General features: G+C 36.7%; 1 protein-coding gene across 1 annotated transcript; it reads left to right on the top strand.

The window, feature by feature from the left end:
- Window positions 1–17497: 17497 nt before the first annotated feature.
- Window positions 17498–18424, top strand: LOC106699894 (C-C motif chemokine 4-like). The gene is made up of 3 exons (XM_014472220.2): window positions 17498–17671; window positions 17873–17984; window positions 18155–18424. The coding sequence occupies exons 1-3, from the start codon at window positions 17593–17595 to the stop codon at window positions 18282–18284; spliced, it is 321 nt and encodes a 106-aa protein (XP_014327706.1). The 5' UTR covers window positions 17498–17592; the 3' UTR covers window positions 18285–18424.
- The last annotated feature ends 2886 nt before the right edge of the window (window positions 18425–21310 follow it).

The raw sequence follows: 21310 nt of genomic DNA on the forward strand, positions 1-21310 counted from the left end.
TTTCAGAATGCTTCATTTCAAAGGGCCAAACTAATACCACGTGTAACAGTGCTTTGGATGAAAAAGTCAAATAAAGCCAAAAAGAGCAATTACCTGATGTAAAAATATTCAAGGCTTTTATTTTGAAATTATTATTATGCTCCATTTTAAAGTTCCAAACTAATCCCATGTGTAACAGTGCTTTGGATGAAAAAGTCATATAAAGCCAAAAACAGCAATTACCTGATGTAAAAATATTCAAGGCTTTTATTTTGAAATTTTCAGTATGCTTCATTTCAAAGTTCCAAAGTAATCCCATGTGTAACAGTGCTTTGGATGAAAACGTCAAATAAAGCCAAAAACAGCAATTACCTGATGTAAAAATATTCAAGGCTTTTATTTTGAAATTATTATTATGCTCCATTTTAAAGTTCCGAACTAATCCCATGTGTAACATTGCTTTGGATGAAAAAGTCATATACGGCCAAAAAGAGCAATTACTTCATGTAAAATATTCAAGGCTTTTATTTTGAAATTTTCAGTATGCTTCATTTTAAAGTTCTGAACTAATACCACGTGTAAGAGTGCTTTGGATGAAAAAGTCAAATAAAGCCAAAAAGAGCAATTACGTCATGTAAAAATATTCAAGGCTTTTATTTTGAAACTTTTGTTAAGCTTCATTTCAAAGGGCCAAACTAATACCACGTGTAACAGTGCTTTGGATGAAAAAGTCAAATAAAGCCAAAAAGAGCAATTACATGATGTAAAAATATTCAAGGCTTTAATTTTGAAATTTTTGTTAATATTCATTTCAAAGGGCCAAACTAATACCATGTGTAACAGTGCTTTGGATGAAAAAGTCAAATAAAGCCAAAAAGAGCAATTACGTCATGTAAAAATATTCAAGGCTTTTATTTTGAAATTTGCAGGATGCTTCATTTCAAAGGGCCAAACTAATCCCATGCGTAATAGTCCTTCGGTTAAAATAGTTATATAATGCTCAAAACACAAGTAGCTGATGTAAAAATATTCAAGGCTTTTATTTTGAAATTTTTGTTAAGCTTCATTTTAAAGGGCCAAACTAATACCATGTGTAACAGTGCTTTGGATGAAAAAGTCAAATAAAGCCAAAAAAGAGCAATTACGTCATGTAAAAATATTCAGGGCTTTTATTGTGAAATTTTCAATATGCTTAATTTTAAAGTGTAAAACTAATCCCATGTGTAACAGTTACTGAGTTAAATCAGTTATATACAGCCCAAAGCAGCAAGTAGTTGTAAAGGCCAGTTCTCAGTCCTGATCTGTTTCAACTGAGGATAGATAGAACTACAACGATGCGTATTCGTAGTCCTAACCAGCAGCCAATAGCCTCTTGAGTTCCGTTGCTATGGCAAATAATGGTCTCAGCAGGTGTGAGCTCTGAGCTGTGAGCTCTCAAACACACAAGTGTGTTTGAGCAAACACACTTTACTGAAAAAAAGCATTGGAAACAAATCCTTCTTGTTCGGGAACCGTAATACATATTCGAAAAGCGTTTTAAGCGTATGACAGTTCAATGTGTCTTCTGCGATAGTCCCGAGATTCATATCTGTACCTCACTCAGAGCATTTACAGTGATGAGAGAAAGAAATGTTGTGCCCAGATATGAACCGAGGTCGGCTGTCACTCTAATATGAGCAAAAATGAGAAACTTTGGGTCGCTTAGAGGCAAATTGTGGACAAACCATAACTGGTATCGACGAGCCGTCTTCACTTTCGAAGAGATCACAGACGTATCTACAAAATGAAATTTGAATGGCATTTCTAGGTGAATTTGTGACGACACAGCAAATCCTCAAAAATAGGGTATTTCTAGGATTTTTCCCATTGAGTTATAATGGGGTTTTTTTCGTAGTTTTTTGCGAATTATGTCGCCATGTTAATCCCGAATCCCACCAAAAGTAATAGCTGGAATGGCGTGAATTTTCTGCACGTTTTGATACCTCTTTTGTAGGTGTGCACGCAGCGGTATGAGCCGCATTAACGGTTACGGATGAAAAATAAAGAATAATAATAATAAAGAAACTTTTCTTGGGAGAATAGCAATAGGTTCCTGCCATTGCTTTGCATGGCAGGCCCCAATAAGCACTGGGATACAGAAAGTGTAACAAAGGGAAAATGCTTCATTTACTCCTTTTTCCTTAGCAATATTATAACAAAGTGAATTCCAGTTTTTCACAGCACTTGTTCTGTCTGGTACTGTGTTAATTTGAGTTTTCCAGGCATGAATACATTTTCTGGTCTATGTTTAAGGGTGACATAAAAATTAAAAAGGTTTCCTGTAAGGCAGAAGAATACCCAAAAGCAACAATGGTTATCACTTCAATTTGCTGCAGCACCTGGATTAGCTTTTTTGTTGAATAATCAAAATTTGAATTAGAGAATATGAATTTAGTTATTTTTCTTTCTTTTTGTGATTTGTAAACTGTTTCGAATCTCATTAACATGTTCTGATACTGTGACACTAATAACAATCTACATTATGTTTTGTTTGGACAGAGACTGAATATTGAATGTGCAGATGCTTGTTATTCCTCCGTAGATTTGTCTTGGCCATTGTATGTATGTATGTATGTATGTATGTATGTATGTATGTATGTATGTATGTATGCGTGTATCTGTTTGAAAACGCGTATCAGTGTTAACATTTACATTTTCATTTTACGTCTCACAAGCTACTGACTTGGGAATTTTCCAGTGAATGATTACAAAAATGGTTCAATAACATCCTGATTGAAGCTAGTATTTATCATTTTGTACAAAGTGTATTTCAAACCATTTAAGAATATCTCATGCCAGCAGACTTTACTTTCTGAATCGTGTATCTCGCTGAAAGAAACATACATTACAGTATTTCTAACATTAGCATAAGCGACGTTTATAGCTTCTCATAGTTTCTAATTGGTCAGTAATGAAATGAAATGACCATATTAGATTCAATTCCATTTTAGCCAGAAATCCTTAAAAGTTGTAAGAAGAGTAAAGGGGTTACATAATAACTCAAAGTAAATATTCCCACTTCTCTGCTTCTCGGTGTTCTTCATACCCATTTGCAGTTTTAAATCTAAAGTTATTGTCATTCTAGCTTTCTTCACATCTTTATCCAAATCAAGTCTGGACTTTGGCTGAGGTATTCCAAATCATTATTATATTACTACAGCTCAGAAGAAACAAGTTGATGAAATTAAAAGATGGCGCTAACCCTTAATCTGCAAAGAAAAGGAACTATGAACACTTTTCGCCTCAACTGCAAACAAAGCATAACAGCATTCCATCAACTTATTGTTGGAAAGGTTTGGACCCGATTGGCTGCACAGTTTTCCTTTTTTTTTTTTTTTGTGTAGTCCTGATTTCTTAATTAATCATGCTACCAAGATAACAGCATGTTGCTTCCTGAGATGTTTGTGCTGCAACTACAGAAATACTCTATTAATCTACTAGTAACTGGTTTTATGAAGAAACTCTAACCACATCACTTACACTAGTTTCAGATGGCTGGAAAGTAATCAGCAGCATGCTTTACTCATTACATCCCTGTATGTCATCAGATAAATGCATTCATTTGAATATGGGAAAAGTGTTTGTTGAATGTGGATTGCAAAACCCTTCAGTGGTTTTCATGTGTCCGTGGGTTGCAACATGAAATAAGTGGCGTCACTGGTGTTTTCAGTGTGTTTTCTGTTTGTCGGATGATGATGCATTGCTTCAGTGTGTACCTCACTGCTTTTCTGTTTTCAGAAAAAGTTTGAACATGGAATAAAAATCATCTTCAACTGCTTCACCTGTGACTTTTTCTTAAATAAAATACAAAAATAATCACGCTTTTTAAAGAGGTTTTATCTCTTAAGTCTTGTGCTGCGTTTAATGTACTGCATGAGGCAAAACTCATATGGGAACGACATAACTCTATGTTAAGACTAGTGGAGTACCTACTAGTCTTGAGGTTTAATTTCACTCAAGGTAAGAGTATACCTCGAACTTTTAGAGTTAAGGTTTGGGTTTAAAGTTGGAAACTCAAACCTTCCAAAGGAATGCTCGTCATTCCTTTGCAACTCCTCTTAGCAACAGCACAGCTGTTAGCAATGGAAAAGCTAACAGCAAATTGCTTTCTATCCTATGCCTCTAAACAAAGAGTAAACTTACAAGTAGAGATTAAAAAGTGTGTCATTGTTGATTGGGATGAAAAATGTCAAGAGTGCAAAGAAAAGTTTATTCCTGCAGCTTTCACAATGTTCTATGGTTGTAGCCACACCGAATCTTAACTTGTATTTTGGGAGCTTTGTTTAATTTTTCAAACTTGAATCCCTGAAATTCTGCCTGACAAATACAATAGTGAGAAATTAAAGGATATTTGTTTGGCAACTGGAGATAATTGTAGAGTTTATCCAACAGACCTAATCCAATAATGTTGTATTTTGAACAGCAAAGTCACAGCACCTCCCCAGTAAAGAAGATTTAAATGAGAATCATGATTAGAAATTAGGTTTCTGGAGATTAGTCAAAATCGTTCACTTACACAAAAAAGCTACTGGAAAAGGAATAATACATAGTTATATTTACAAAATTATTTTGCCACTGGAGTTTTTGTGCGTTCAGTCTTAAATCAGCATCCAATAAAAAAAAGAAAACATTTACAAGAGTTAAAATAAAATAAACAATTTTGCACAAAGGGGAGTAGGCCTACTGCATCTCAATACTGTTTTTTGTTGTCTCAGAGTAAACCCAGGAAAAGCCAGTGAAAGAAAATGGCTACTATACAGTAATTCAGATGCATTTCCAGCTCATTTAAAGGATAATTTATTAAACTAATTGTGTTCTGCTCAGCCCTGACTTTGATAAATAGGGTGTGAGATCCAGCTTGGTATGGAAATTGAAATTCCTTCAGATTGTTTTTTTCCCCTCTGTATCTTGGGGTCATTTTGGGGAGGATCTCGTTCTACAGTGTGTGACACAGAGCACATGATAAGTTAGTTATTACTTCTGCTCAGAGCTACAGTGGAAATGAGTTGGTGAAATAGGAGATTCCAACTCTGGCCATCTTTTTAGGACAGGAAACAGAGCGTGTGATTCCAGCCTGGGACCACAAGCATTTCTGAATCATCCAGGGATTCTTAATGTATGCATGTTGATGTGGCAGGAGGCCAGAGGATCCCTTTGGACTGTGACTTACAGGCTCTGTAAACCTTCAACACACACACACACACACACACACACGCCAACACGCACACTGGCCACATGAAGTGAAACGCAGCAATCTACTGCGCACACAGGACAGGCTGTACTTGTCCACCACTTCCTGTCAATTCCGCTGTGACCTTCATGGTTTCTCCCACAAATGTGTTCATCCTCCATTCAGTAATTTTGTCAAAACAAAGTTTTAGTGCATTAGTGCTAAAGTAAAGAGATATGCATATACAACATATTTGTGCTACTATTGTTTTTAAGATTAATAAGATCAATGAGAGAAAGTGGCAGCTACCAATTTTTACTTAACCTGCATCGTCCAAAAAGCTGTTTCTAGATAACGCCCCTAAATTTAATTTAGGAATAAGGAAAAAACAACATTTTCAACTATTTTAGGTAGATTGTGCTTATGTTTCCTGGAACTCTGCAGTAAGATAATGGAGATACTTTTTTAAGATTACCAAGAAACAGATGGACAGCGAGGAGCCAAAGCGTCTTAACTTAGTGACAGATGATTTTTATTTTATCAGTTTTATCTTTTCAGAAGGAAAAACACCTACAAATCTTGTACTGTTTTGTCAGCAGCAATAAATGAGGAACATCAGTCAACAGAAACGCCTAAACATGTGTGTATAGGCGTGTGTGTGTGTTTTTCAGTGCAGTAAATGTGTGTGAGTTATGTGAGTGGCTGGTGAAGAAATACACTTGGGGAAGCCATACATCAAAACAAATTTGGATCAGGAATATAAAAAAAAAAGTTGGGTGGAGAGGATTCTCGTTCTTTCACATCTCACCCTCGTACATGCTGAATGGGGAAAATGCACTCCTGCTGCTGACACTGTTGTGTTAACATATATGGAGCTGTACTTTGACACGTTTCCACATTTTCTACCCTTGCAGCCACAGCTTTCGTTGTATTTTGGGGCATTTTATCTGATAGACCATTAGAAACTGATGTATTTTTGTGAAAAAAGACAAATAAAATAGAAAAGGCAACATGTTTTCCATTGTTTTACAATGGAATATGACCTCTAAAGGCAGAAAAGCAACTTTAATTTAAAAAAAAAACATAAATGGAGGCTGATTCATTCAACATTTAGCAACTTCTTGGACTCTCCCTGAATCACTTACTGTCAACCATCCAATCCAGCCTGGATCTTCATCGGCTCAAAGAGTACACACAAAAGAACCTCTTTCAGAAAGAACTTGGTTTGATAGCGATCACATTCTCTTTAAAACACAGCGCAGAGGGTCATATAGGGTGTGGGTACCCTCACATTCTCATTGGTGCCATTATCTTTAGGTCCCACATGCAAGGCTTTATGCAAACCCAGAATGTGATCCCGTATCTTTTCTGTGTTTTCTGGTATTCTGGTTATTGAGCAATAAATATAAAGCGGGCTGAAATTCTTGGCAGGCGTTGATGAAGAGCAGGATGAGCAGGAGAGGATTGCTCGTTGCTTTCCGAGCCATGAGCGTCGTCTTCAGCAGGCTGGGATTGTGCCTTTCTGGCAGATCGTCCATCCACGTCAGGTGTCGGATGAGTTCCACTCTTCTTATCTGTCAAACTCAAACATCGGCACAGTTGCAGAGTTATGCCGCAGAAACGATTGGTGTCATGTTTCGAAAGGGAAAAATACGGTTATCTTTATTTTACACATTACCAGATCAACACACGGGGAGTGGTGGAGAGGCCGGTGGTAGTCAGACTACTTTAAATGGTGTCTAATTGTGTTTTGGAAAAATAACAGAAGACTATTACACTTATTAAATGTGAAGATGTTTTAGATAGTTAGTGTAGGTTTTGGTGATGGATGGGTAAGCCAGGTTTCATTTACTGGCGTTAATGGATGTACCAAGGGGCAGAGTGCCTGGAAGTGATTGTTTGTGTTTTGATAGGAGCCAACTGATCAAGACAAGAGGAGAGTGTGTGCTTATAGTAGATCACAAAGTCAGATGGGTTATCAGGTGGCAAGGAAGGGTAGGCGGACATTTTGGTGGTAAGAGAAGAGCAAAGAGGGAGATGGATCGGAGGTTTCTGAAAGTTATTTTATGCTTATCTTCAGGGGTGATGATATCCATAGTGATTTCCAGGTGGTCTGAGATGTTGAGAATGAGGCTGGAGGACTGATGTGTTGTGAGGCTGGAGGAGAAAGAGCCAAGACTTTGAGTGTGTGTGGAAGTTAACATGTTGTGTGAAACTGAAGCAATGTTGCAGATCCAGGAGTTCTGTGGTTTGCAGTTAAAGTCATTTATGCAGAAAGAAACCAACATTTCATTTGTGTTAAGAAAAATTGTATTTACATTTTGAAAAGAGGTTGCATACATTTGAGATGGATCACTATAGGACGATGGTATTTGTGAGAAATTATGTAGAAAAAAATTGATGTGAAATAAATATGACTGATACTTTTTGTGACGTTCTGCTGTGGATATTCAGTGCAAATAATTCAGGGGAGAAAATGACACCAAAACCTCATTTGTTGCTGTATTTGTTTTTAAAAACATTTGTTGTCTTTATATTGTTTAACATACAAATAATGAATTGTCACTTTAACTTTGTTTTTTGCTTTTTGTCCTGTAACAACCCCAAATCCAGGCCGTTCTTAATAGTAAAGGCAACGTGAAAAAGGAAGAAGGGTGTTCTCTGAAAGCAGAAGTTCAAGGCTTTTGAGAACAAGCCTGAACCTTACAAGGTATTTTTTGGGAAAGAAAAGATTATTGTTGAAGGTGAAAAGAGGGGAGGAGAGAGCAAGGATTCAACATGTAGAGAAGGAGATTTTACAATGACGCACGAAACTGGAGTGAAAGTGACGAAGCGAGGTCTTTTTTCTCTGAATTTAATTTATTTGTTTCATAATCGTATAGATATAAGTTGAATTTTGTGTGATAGAGCAAAACGAAGTAATGCATAATTGTGAAGTTGAGGGATACCCCAAGCCAAGTGTCAACATCTGTCAACAGGATAAATCAGTGTCATAATGCACTAGTGTGTTCTTTGTGGGAAAATATCAAGAAAAAAAATCTATTATTAAAAGAAAACCGTGAGGATTTAAGTTTAAACAATTGCTTCAAGTCATGTGGGGGAATACCGCAATTATGTTGAAGAAGGTTCTCTGATCAGAGAAGCAAGATGAAGCAAGAAAAAAGACGGACACTCCACAACACGATGCTTTTCTCCTGCAGGGTCAGAGAAGGTGGTCAGAGATTATGAGAAGACGGATGGAGTCAGATTCAGGGATACGTTGAAAGGAAATAAGTTAGAGGCTCCCCCAGGCTGAGGCAGAAGTTCATCTTCCAGCAGGATAATGACCCCAAACGTCCAGCCAGAGACGGAATGTAACTATAGATTAAAGCATATTATGAAATAATACTGTTTTAGAATGGCTCGAGACCAGAAAATGTGACAAGACTTTAAAAATTGCTTTATACATAAATAACTTCCTTCCACTGCACTATCATGTTTGGTCTACATTTCCAGATTCTGGTTGTAAGGTGAGAAAATGTCAAGTTTTGGGGGGTAGGAATACTTTTTCAGCTCCTTCTACACAAAACAGCCAAGTTAAAGAAAAAAAAACAAACTAAAAAAGACAGATTACTGCTGATGAATAATAAAGAGTGTACAGTTGATAAAGACGCCCTGTTAGCTGCGTTCATCCGTTTGCATCTTGTGGATAAAGCGGTCTGCTTTAGAAATAATCCCCAGTCCTCGTAAACTCTCCTTGAACCTCTTCCTGGCTTGAACAGAGGTCATGTACCCGGTCAGCATCCTGTAAAATACACACACACGCACACCCCCGCACACACACACATCCCCTACACGCACCCCCACACGCCGACACACACATACAGAAACAAACATCAACACACACGCTTCCATGCTTGTTTTCACCAATCCAGTTTGAGCTTTGACTCTTCCCATTGATTAACATTTTTTTTTAAAAAGGATTTCATCAGATTTTGCAGTCGGTTCTGATTCAAAGCTCACTTTTATCAGGTATTAATTTAACTAAAGTGCAGTAAATGCATCTTGTCTGCATAGTTCAGATATCTCTGAGGAAGAAATGAGCAGAACATTTCTCATTCCTCTGAATGCTATTGTGATTGGCTGCTTCCTCCACCGTCTCCTGATATCTGGTAGTTTACCTACAGGAAGTTCCTCTCTAAAAATACCAGATAAAATGTCAAATTTATGCATCGCTCGCAATAATATGTGTTCTATCCATGAATCAAATACGCAAACAAATGTATTAACCTTATTGACAAAGCAACAACAGCAATTCTGCTTCTAAATTCATTGAAATTGAAGCTCCAAGAAGGAATCTGACCCCCTTCCCTTGAGTTTAGGGCGTGTCGCCTTATGTTTTACACATGCACTGGCTCGGTTATTGTTGTACGTGAATTTTTATCAGTTAGATAAGATGAAGTCAGGATGAGGAGGTTTCTGATATGTTATCTGGGAACATTATGTTGTTGGTAAGAACAGGCACCAGACGGGCTCAGCTGTAGACAGCAGGACATCGTTCCTATTCTCACGCATGTACAGATTCTTTAAAAAAAACAACAAAAAAACGTGCAGTGTGCAAGAGATGTCTTAATCATGTTCCCTTATAGACAAGAAGTTTGCTAAGTAATCACAAATTAACAATTTATCGAATCATCATTAACTTTCATGAGAAGTTTAGCTGCTTGACCAAAATCGTCAGCTCCCCCAAGAGAGTCCAGCAAGCACCACTAATGTCTCCTACACAGGATTCAACAGGACCGAACTTTTCTTTTACAACTTGTTGAATAAAACAAATTGACAAACTGGATTTATGCCCCAATAAAAAGAGGATTAAAAAACCTTTAAATGGCTTAGCATTAAACTTTATACAGTAGAACATTTGACAAAGAAATCTAATAACTCTGTTTGTGAAGAACAGGATTTCTGTCAGCCTCAAAAGTTTTAGCCGTGACTAGTTTTCAAAAATGATAAACAAACAATGAGATTTTCTGGTTTCTGTTTGTTCCGCTTTGAAAGGCACGTTGCCAAATATTTGCTAGCGATAGCTTTCTGGAACAAATTTGGCAGAATTTGTCCCAAACACAATAGTAGGTATGATTAAGTTCCATACACACATCTATAAATTATGATGTGATGACATTTTATATCTAAGTGATGAAGGCTTAGCCTCACAGCTCTGCAGAAACATTTATTCAGTGATTACTTAATCTTATAGTGTGAAGGAAGGGATTAAGATTGGGTTTCGCATTTAGCATTTAGACAATTTCATTTCTACTCTAAAATTTTTACTCTAAAATTATTTACCCCTTGTTGGACATGTACTGATTTAAAGAAAAGATCAGTTCTACATACAGGTAACAATAAACAAATAAAGGGATATTAGATGCTGAATAGCCATGGATTTTGGATGAACAGTCATTTGCAGAAACTCTGAAGTAGTTTGAGCAAAAGTATCTTCTTCATCCTGGAAGGAGGTTCTGATCCCTCACATTACGCAGAGTTCCCTGAGTTTTCATCGTGGTGTTTCTCCAAGACAACCAGCCTGCTGGCAGAGAAAATGCTCCACCGTTAAACCTAATGTCAGCAAAACAAAGTAAGACATTCATAGACCAGACTTCTTTAAATCAAGCTTGCAACGTTTCAACAAAGACGAACAAAACAACTAAACCAGGGACTGATGGAATCAGGACAATGATGCTTTCTCAGTGGGTATGAAGCATTCAGATGTGTTTATATATGTACAATATTCATCCCTTATTAACTAAGACATATTTCTATGTTTTAGTCACTTAAGAGAAACAAAACTGAAGTCTGAATGGAAATATTCAAAAGGCAACAGACACTAAAATGTTGACAGTAGGGAAAATTATAATTGATTCATTCAATTAGGTCATTAACTTTGTCAGAAGTTATGAGAAAAAAGTGATCAAGAACAACTTTAAAAGAAAAACAGCCAGATATTCTGCTCAGTAAGTGCAGCCATCATTAAGGAGGTTAACGGTGGTGGGGGGTTAAGAGGTCAAAATGGAGATGCTGAACAAACAACACGGAAGCAAGAGTTGATAACAGCAGTAGCTCATCTCGGAGGTGAACATGGTTCATGGCAGCAGGAGATTGCCATTAACTAGTTATTAAGAATAATTAAGAACAGTATTTAGATTTATATGTAGCTTGACAAAGATCACTGGGGGGGGGGGGAAATAATGTCTGCAATGTTCTTTGCTTTAATGCATGAAAAACCTGCCAAAATTAGCAACCATATGGCTCTGCTGGTAAAATGCACATTAGAAACAATTAGATCACTGATATGTGGTGGAGTTGGATCATTTAAGTTTCTGCTCTTGATTTAGCAGGAAGCTAATAAAGAGAATCTAAAACTGGAGGGACGTATGAGCAGTGCCTTTTAATTCTGACCAGAAGTCTTTATTGTGCTTTCTGATAATAATGTGAATCAAAGAATCAACTATGAAGAACCATCTACAAATGAATAAAAAAAAATGCTTCATACTTCTGCTCTGTGCTTTATCTAAAGTCACCACAAAGTCGAAGTAATAATTTAGCAATGACTTGCATTTACTGCCACCTAGTGGTCACTTTAAAAATTTTGCCAATAGAAGATTCACTTGTTTTTATTTCAAAGTTAATTGAACATAGACGTTGTAATACATTAAAAACAGCTTGTGCTGTTGTGATTTAGTCACAGACGGACTACAGTATTACTTAGAAAACAAGATATCATTTAAAGCCCAAACAATCGTTGCTTTTTTGTTACGTGCTGAATGTTTCCTGTCAGCTTGATGTGGTTAACCAGTTTTTTTTCACGAGATTCAACGTGCTATGTTGCTGCCTGCCACAAGCCAGTGTCATCTTGATTCTAGGTAAGGTTAACACACGAACCTCTCTCTAATCTGAGGTAACCACTGCCAATAAAAGAAACTAAAATCAGAGTATTATCCTAATCCATGAGTATTATTTGTTGTCAAATATTTCTCTATTTTCCCTATTTCAGTTGTTTGTTTGGTTTTTTTTGTGCATTAGCACAGAGCTCTGTGGCAGCAATTCTCATGCTACATGTGGTGTTTTCATTAGCTGTAATAGGAAAATCATCACACTTTACAGAAATAAAGGTTTGAAAACATCAATCTGAGTGTAATTTATATGTATAATGTTTCACTTAGTGTACTAATCACATTTTCAAAAATATTAAAATGTATTGAAAATGGCTGTAAATGAAAAGACTCAGTTTTTAGGACTTTTTTCTCAGTTTAACATTAAATCAGATCAAATCTTTTCTCTTTGGGGCAGTTAGGATCGCCAAAATTATTTCTATTTGTTAAAAGAAAGAATAACGAAAGGTGTTAGGTTTTCTCCCTTTTTCTTCCAAATGTAACAATTGTCATGATAGGCAAACACTTTAATTTTAGTTTCAGTTAGTTTTAGTTTCCACAGGACTTGGGGACAAGTCCTGTGGCACCAGACAGGCCTGGTGTGTAATCCTGCTTCTCATGTTGATTTTGGAATAATGGGTGCGTTCTCTCTGAGTTTCCTTTCAGCTCATATTGTTTTTACTTCTGCATCGTTGTTTTAACAGACAAATGTTGAACCTTTACCCATCTGGTAGTTATACCCAGAGATAAACCAGACTTGTGAAAGTCAATATTTCTATTTATGCTCAATGCTTATATTGTATCTTTTGCCTTGCCTGAGAGACAGAGACCATGATGGTATTATTTGGGATTTCTTAAAAATGTTTAAAGGCTTGGTATTTAAAGAAAGTAAAGCGTTATGTCATTACTCTGATTTTTACAAAATCTACAGTACGTACATTTTATTATCCCAACTAACCTAAGAAAAAGTTGAGTCTGATTTGATGTCAGGCAATAACAAGACATGTTATGTCTTTTTATTTTCTATATTTAATTATCTGCTTTCGACTTTAAATTTGCATACAATTGTTAGATTTATTTCTTTGCTTGGAGAAATTAGATTCATCTGGCGCAAAGTTGATACATACATGAAAAGTGTTCATCTGTTTCTGAGTTGCAAGGCCTTATTAGGTAATGAGTGAAATTTCGTTTCCGCTCTTTGAGTTGATTTTATTTCAACATCATGTAAAATCTAGTTCTCAGAATTTCTAACCATATTTCTTCCTGGGTAGACGTTAAGCAATTTTTTTTTTCACAGACTAAAGGTAAGCGTATACGACGGGTAATTTTGCGGTGGGAATTTGCTGATCTGTGATACAGATGTATGCCTCTCTCCCCTTCTCTAACCCTCAAGCAGAGTTTCCATTTCACACTTTCCATCAAACCTCAGGTCCTTCATGTCAGGTCACGCTCATTTAATTTCTATCATTTCTCCCAACATTTTTTGTATTTATTAACTTTGCTCCGAACTAGAGCAACACTTTGATTTGTAAAGCTTCACTTTGTTACTCTCAAAGATTTTTGTACTCATTTCATCAGTGGTGTGTATATTTCATACCGGTTTAATTTTAGGACTGAGGTTAAGGCCAAAGGATTTCTTTTTAGCAGTCACCGATTATGCACCTACAGCCCACACACCTGACTAAATGCCAAATGTGCAGCCTCTAAGGTTAGTTAGGCCTACTGTACATAGCTGAATTTTGCATTGACTTTGTTGGTTTTTACACGAGCATGTAGATGCGTTGTACCCCTGCCTCTGTCACAAACCACAGGTTTCCGTTTGAGTATGCAGATGAGGAATTTATGCTGAAGTCAGTCTCCTGTTGGGTTTTTTTTTTTTTTTTGGTCTCTACAGGTTTGTAAAAAAAAAACTTGAAGGAAATGTTTTCTCGATAGTCTGAAATAAAGAAGCACTAATAATTTAGTCATTAATTTAATTATTAATGCTTCTTAACAACCAAGTTAAAACTAACAAGGAATGAGGAGAATGTAGATAAAATATTCATCTTTGATCTTATTCCTCAAACCAAAAACTAAATTATTTGTCCTAAAAAATCAGGACTACAATTTCTGTGATTTACTATGCACTTACAAATAATTTGTAAAAAAATGTCAGACATCCTGTGTCTCTGTGGTTTTTCTGCAAATTGATATGAAATTATTTGGGTGTATAACTAAACAGCCCTATTTTCTATTTAGAAAACGGAAAATAGGGCCTTATAAAATTGTTTAAGCATTTTAAAATGCTTCATATTTTGTCACGTTAGAATCTCAAACTTTAATATGTTTTATTGGGATTTTATGTGACAAACCAATGCTAAGTAATGCATAGTTGTGAAATGGAATGAAACAGAGATGCAGATTTCAAAATCTATTCCTAATACTAATTTAAAATGTGCAGCTTGTATTGTCAATCCCTCTTCACCCAGACAACTATTAATAAAATCAAATGGAGCCAACTGCATTCAGATGCAATCTAAGTATTAAATAGCCACCCTGTGTGTAATTTAATCTCAGTACTATAGCTGTTCTGTGAAAGTCTTAGAGTTTTGAGCAAACATGATCACGAAGACCAAGTAGCATAGCGGATAGCTTAAGAAAAAAATTATGTGGAGGTTTATTCAGAGAAGTACACAGGGTAACGCTGAACAAGCTGGAACGTTCCAGAACAACTATCAATCTGGGACTCAACAAATTTGGAAATGGCATTTCCCCATGTCAAAAAATGTTTGCATGTAGAGAAAATGGTAAACAACTGGTCTGATGAGATCAAAATGAAAGGTTCTGGTTGACATGCAAAGGACTGTGTGCAGTGGAAACACTAAATCTGGACATCACCTTGAACCCACCATTGTCATGTTGAACCATGCTGGTGACAACACCACAGAAAATTTCCTAATTTTCTGCATTTTACTTGTGGGTATTAGAGTGATGGGGGGGTTGAATAAAGTAGAATAGACTTTAAAAATAATCAATAATCCATCCATTTCAGAATTATACAACACTTTTTGTTGGTGAATTACCTAAGTACCAATTAAATTAGTTACGGTAAATGGTTGCAATATGTAAGGAGCTGAGTATTTATTTTCTAGATAAAAATTGTCTTTTTATAAGCTGTGCAAAGCAGAAAAAAATCCTCATCATATAGTTGTACCACTGCAAACATCTTAATCTCAACAAACCTACATGGCCGATATGGAAAACCCCTGAAACGTGTATCAGTGGCGTGAGTAATTTCGATTAAATCAATTATTTTTATAATGGGATTTGTCTGCACTAAGTAGATATACTCTAATCAACAGTTATGGAAATATTTTAGTGTGACATCTTTACTGGATGTGTCAATAAAGTTGGTGTGTAAAGCATTAAAAGTTTTTAAATACAATCCCAATATGAATATGCTTTGAGGATATTGTTCTCTGCAGAGGATGAATATCTTCTTGAAGATACCATCAACTTTAATTTGAATCTAAGCTCTAAGATCGGTTTCTTCCATGGAGTAGATAATAGCTGGAAAGAAACAGCAGAGGATGAAAGTTTGTCGAGACGGGCGACCGTCTACGCGTCGTTGAGGTTGAGAGAGAACAGGAAGACAGAAATGGCAATTGCCTACATACACGGAAAGTAACGAGAGTGAAGAGGTGATCGATACATCACGGGACGTCCCCCATTAACCTAAACCAGCATAACTAAAAAGACATCTCAGGGTCTTCCATTAACTCTACAGTGTTAAAAATAGGGAAGGTGATTATACACCCAACCAAAACTGAAGCTGGTTCTTATGACAAAAGGAATTCAATATGTGTAGAAGTCATTATTTTACTGTGAGAGACTCTAGTGATCTGCAGTCTAAGAATAAAGGTCTTTGTTGAGGTAATATAGAACCTTGGTATCTTTAAAATGTGACAGTTTGGTCATAAAAAGCTTTAAATGTTAGAAAACCAATTAAAATTTATATTCGATTAATAATTTGAGAAATATAATCTCACCTGTCAAAACTCCTCAAAAGTCTTGTCTCATAAACCTGACCATGACCTGCTTTTTCAGCAGAAGTTTAAGCTGGATTTGGTATGCTAGCTAATAACCACAATGTCTACTGTCGGCCCGTCACTTCCTGTCATCTCTCTGCTTTCGAACCTGTTAGAAAAAATTTCACCACGCATTGTGGTTAAAAAAAGCGATGTAACATCTCCCCTCATGAAGAAATACCCTGAAATACTGCATCAGTGCTCAAAGCACACCTGATGCAAGAAGAAAACAGCAACGAACCAGTGAAAAGGTTGGAATGTGAAGGACATTGGGAACGCATTAATGCCCTTTTAACTTTCTTATCATATTGTCACATTCCTAACACAAACTTCAATGTTTTATATTCTTATATTATATTTTTATAAATGAAAACCCAGGGAAAAGTGTGGTATGCATTAACACTTAAACATGATGAAGTGCAATAAGTTGTATCAGGTGTAATTCAAGCTCAAAGCAGGAACCAATGAAAGCAAGGAACAGATGGGAGACGGGCTGAGAGAGTTACAAAGATTTTTCTAAGGACAGCAGGGAACCACAATGACAAACTTTCTAAACTAAAGAAAACATGGAGAGAGTGTTGAGAGTTTGGTTTTTCAACAACATCTGAAGCCCTGCAGGCCTCAGTTAGTGTTAGTGTTTATGAATAACAAGAAATTTGAGAGAAATCCCAACAAACTAGCAGTCAGGTGGTAGTAGTACGGTGGTCTGGGGTTGTCCTGCTGCTTCAGAATCTGGATAACTTACATGAGGTAATCCTGAAGAAAGTCGTCCGGACAGTAAGACAATGATTCAAAGCACATCAGAAGCCCCATATATGAACGGCTGATTTAAAATTAAAGTAATCTTTTCATCTGACCAGCAGGTTTCGCTTGCTTTGGAGTGGTCCACCCAGTCCAAAGAAACTTTATTACTGAATATTAGCATTTTCTGTTCAAATTGACCTTTGTTTTTCTTTCTTTGACATTGAAGTTCACCGTGGGCGAAAGCAAACAATTAACGTGAGTAGTAACAGGTGGGGAAGCCACCGTGCATCTGCACATGCTGCACAGACATGCAAATGCTAAAGCATAAATATATTCAACCTTACAGGCGCATAAATGCCTGCATACCCGAAACTGAGATGATGCGGCGTTCTCAGTTTCAAAGAACTTGCCTGAAACCCACAGCACATCGCCCTTCCACCTCCCTTTTTTTTTTACCCCGGTGCTTTTTCCCTCTTGAGAAATGTTGACCACATGACCGCAGGTTGTTTTTTTTTTTGTTGTTGCTTTTTTTTGCAGGTAAGGTTTTGTCATGGAACCTGTTCTTCTGCAAATACACATGCATGTGAGGTGCAACGCAATAAAAAGGGACTCTGAGTGGAGTAGACACACAGACAACTCAGCCGGACCTGCAAGCACACCTGAGAGACACCAGACGACAGACAACATGGTGATGATGAAGAACTCCGTAATCATGGCGACCTGCCTTCTGCTTCTGTCATCCCTCGCTCTTCAGTCTTATGCCAGTAAGATCACCAGTTTCTTAACTAAACTATGTCATCATTGAATTCATCTTTGTGACGAGAGAACTTAATCTCTATTCTAGTTGAATTATTTTTGTCCCAATGAGTCTCGACGATGATGGCATTACTTTTCCAGGTGGAATTATTGTTCTAGGTTTTATTTTTGCATGCAAAGTAAATTTTTATTTACACCAATCTTTTTAGATTCCTTCGGCCCAGATGAATGCTGTTTCAAGTTCTTTCCCAAGCGGCTGCAAAAGTCTGCGGTGGTGAACTTCAGATACACAGATGCTCTTTGTCCCATGGAGGGTGTGCTGTAAGTATCTTTAGATATCAGGAAACACTTTTAAGTTGAATCCAAGTAGTTCATTATTACTTTTTTTATGTGCCTAATGAAAAACAAATGCATGTTTTTATTGTTTTCGGCATTCACATGGCTTTCAACAATGAGAAACTAATCAGCCTCTTTCCTCGTCTCTGTTGCAGTTTTACAATGAAAGCTGGTAGAGAGGTCTGTGTCGACGCAACTCAGCAGTGGGTGAAGAACATCATCAAAACCAAGGAGCTTAACCGGACCAAAAAAGTGACCAACTCCACCACCACGCCGTCCCAGTAACCCTACCGACCCCGACCTCTCACTGTTCGCTCAGCCAAGTCAAAGTGCTGGTGGAAATATTTATCTTAAGCTCTCTCTACCTGTGCACTGACAACATTCTATTAATATCTATATCTATATTTTTTTCAATAAATGCAAAAATCCCCCCTGAGAAGACTTGTGTTTTTGTTGTGTTAACTCATTGGCTTCATTTCTGTCAAACCAATTGCTAAGTTACATTTTTAAATAAGGAATTAGGAACTGACAAGCAAAGAAACACAAACAATCTATTTTTATAAACTTTGTTTTATGGCAAAACTACTGAAATTATCTTAAACCGACAAGCCAAAGGGTCATGAAGGTCATCCACTTCAATTCATTTGAATTCAGTTGGCTTCTTTGTTTCTGATTTACAACAAATGTCACGTCAAGAACTTCGTGAGACGTTCAGGAGCAATTTATGCCCATTAATATTTAAATTAATCCTGTAAAATGCACCACATCACAATTAATTGCACACTTTTCAGTTCTATCTACTGTTCAGTTATATTCAGTTTATACTGCCATTTGGGAAAAAGTTATCTCCAATACCATCCGGCCTTATGGAAGATTAACCCTTCCTGAACCAAACTGTAAGCATTTGTTTAATAACAAATACCCCAATATACGTGAGATGTATAATTCGTTTTATGTTCAGAAAGAGAGAAACTCTACCTTGCTCTGATTCACACCATAAAGCATCAAAGTTCCTGTGGTTTCTGGTTGATGAAACCAGAGGAAGTTGTTATCTAAACCACAAAGATTTGACCCAAAAAAAAACTGTTTCTTTTTTGGTTTGTTTGTTTTTTTGTTGTATGTTTGTTTGCTTGTTTTAACGAAAAATGAGAATTCAAAACCAAACAAGTTGAGTTCTTTGGGAAAACGTGCATGAGTGAATATTATTTAGTTCTCTGTGTTTTATTATGCTTGTGACTTATCATTACTTTTAGCAACTCTGCATGTGTTTGCAGTATCTTTCCAGCAGGGGACGCTCTTTTGTCTTGTACTGAAATGTTTCAAATCAGTCGTTTATATTGATCAGAGTGGACAGCGTCATAATTAGATTTGCTTAAAATCTCATTTCCAAGCACACTGCCGTCAGCAGAAGCTCAGTAGGGTAATTTTATGAGCATTCTTACCAGACAGGACTGTAATAAAACACATATGCACAGTCAGTGCTGCATGCAACTCGCTGCTAACAATTATTCTCATGTAATTTAAAAATGAAAAACTTACCCATTTCAAAAATCATTTTGTTTGATTTATTCAATAAATTGAAGATAAATAAATGCAATATAAGCAACAACAACAAAAATCTCTTTTAAGCCCTAGACGTCAGCACCGCGGACATCAACTGATTGTGGACCCAGAGTTTTATTTTTATGCTACACTGATTCCTCCATGCAAGCTATGGAGAGAAGCTTTACTGGCTCCACATGTGACCTATCAGAGGAGATGCTCTGATTAGACTTTGGAGGACCTGCTGCATGGATTTACATAGTAATTAGATTGAAAACAAGAGAGAGACGGAGTGGCTTGAGTGCCTCTTGTTTGCAGTTGTGATGATTCTTTTCTAAACACAAAGAGAACGAAACAGAACAATAAATGTAATACGTATTAGGAAGGACGTTCACAAACCTTATATTAAAGTCAAAGCTAACATAACTCATGTTTCAATGGATTTATTTCGTTCAGAAAGCTCCATTGTGAAGATTTTGTAGAGGTGTCTTATTAAATTTACATAAAACTGAGCAGCTGCGTGACCTACCTGTGGCAGAAGAAAATTAGGACAAGCAGAAGCCGACTGCCTGAGGTTTTTATTTTCTTTTCACAGCCGCTGTTGTTGGTCGGAAAATGTCAGCAGAGTAAGAACAAATCTGTGTAAAATGGTCTCCAGTCATGTTGCTTACTGAGAAAATGTTTAGTGGTTAAAGTAACTGGAATGGGATTTTCCATTTGCTTTTCAATTCAGTTTAGCCATTAAGAAATCCAGCATTTCGTAAGCTAATACAGACAAACCCACAGGCAAAATAGTTTTTCAAATTGTATTTCCTTTCATTTGTGTCATTTAATGACAGAATTTACTTCAATTGATGGTGTTAATGCTTGTTAGAAATGAAGAGAGAGACTGACTTTTCAAGCAAAGGACAAAATACTGAAATGAGTTAATGAGAATAAATGTTTTTTGCTTTTTCTGCCATGTGTTTATATCCCACTGTGGTGTGAACTCTAGAAATTGCAGTTTAAATAAAAAAATATATCAATAAGACAATGTGGTTCTTATTGATCAACTGATCATCTGACTTTAGTCAAATGACTTAGTAATTCAGCAACTTGAACTGAGAAAACTGCACATATTTCATACGTGCCTTTCCTGCTTCATCCTCTGAGTAAAAGAATGAATGTTCATTATAGCAGAAGCAGAAAGAAAACCAATTTCCTGTATTACCCTTGAAGAGGGAATTCATGTGGTGTTGTGGGCAAGTAGAAGACATGAAGGAGGCAAGAAAACAGCAAGTCAAAAATGGTAAAAGAGAGAGTTTGTGATGGCTACAGTTTCTGAGGCACACACATGTAAAAATAACCAGAATGTGATGTCATCTTTTCCTGACAGATGGGATCAACATAAATTAGGTCTCCTGTGAACCAAACATCGCTGGGGGAGCGGGGAGAGACGTTGTCTGTGAGTTCTCAGCAGTAAAAGGAGGAAGTCAAAACGGACAGCAGAAACAGACACACACACACATATGCATGGACTCTCAATTAACTGCTTGTTATGATGCTTGCAAGGTAATTACACCGTAAATCACTGTGGTCACGTCTTGGTTTCTCAAATGTTATGAGCAGAACTTTAATGTAACTTTAATGCAGATTATTGTATGACTTTCTCCAACCCATTCCCATAATAATACGCACAGGAAGCCTATAGCTCGGCAATCGCACAGAGTTTGAGTCCAGATAGTTTAGAGCCCTGTGCTTATTTGCATAATAACAGCGAAACCTCTTTG

This window comes from Xiphophorus maculatus, chromosome 15, assembly GCF_002775205.1.
Source record: "Xiphophorus maculatus strain JP 163 A chromosome 15, X_maculatus-5.0-male, whole genome shotgun sequence".
In the NCBI taxonomy this organism is placed as follows: Eukaryota; Metazoa; Chordata; class Actinopteri; order Cyprinodontiformes; family Poeciliidae; genus Xiphophorus; species Xiphophorus maculatus.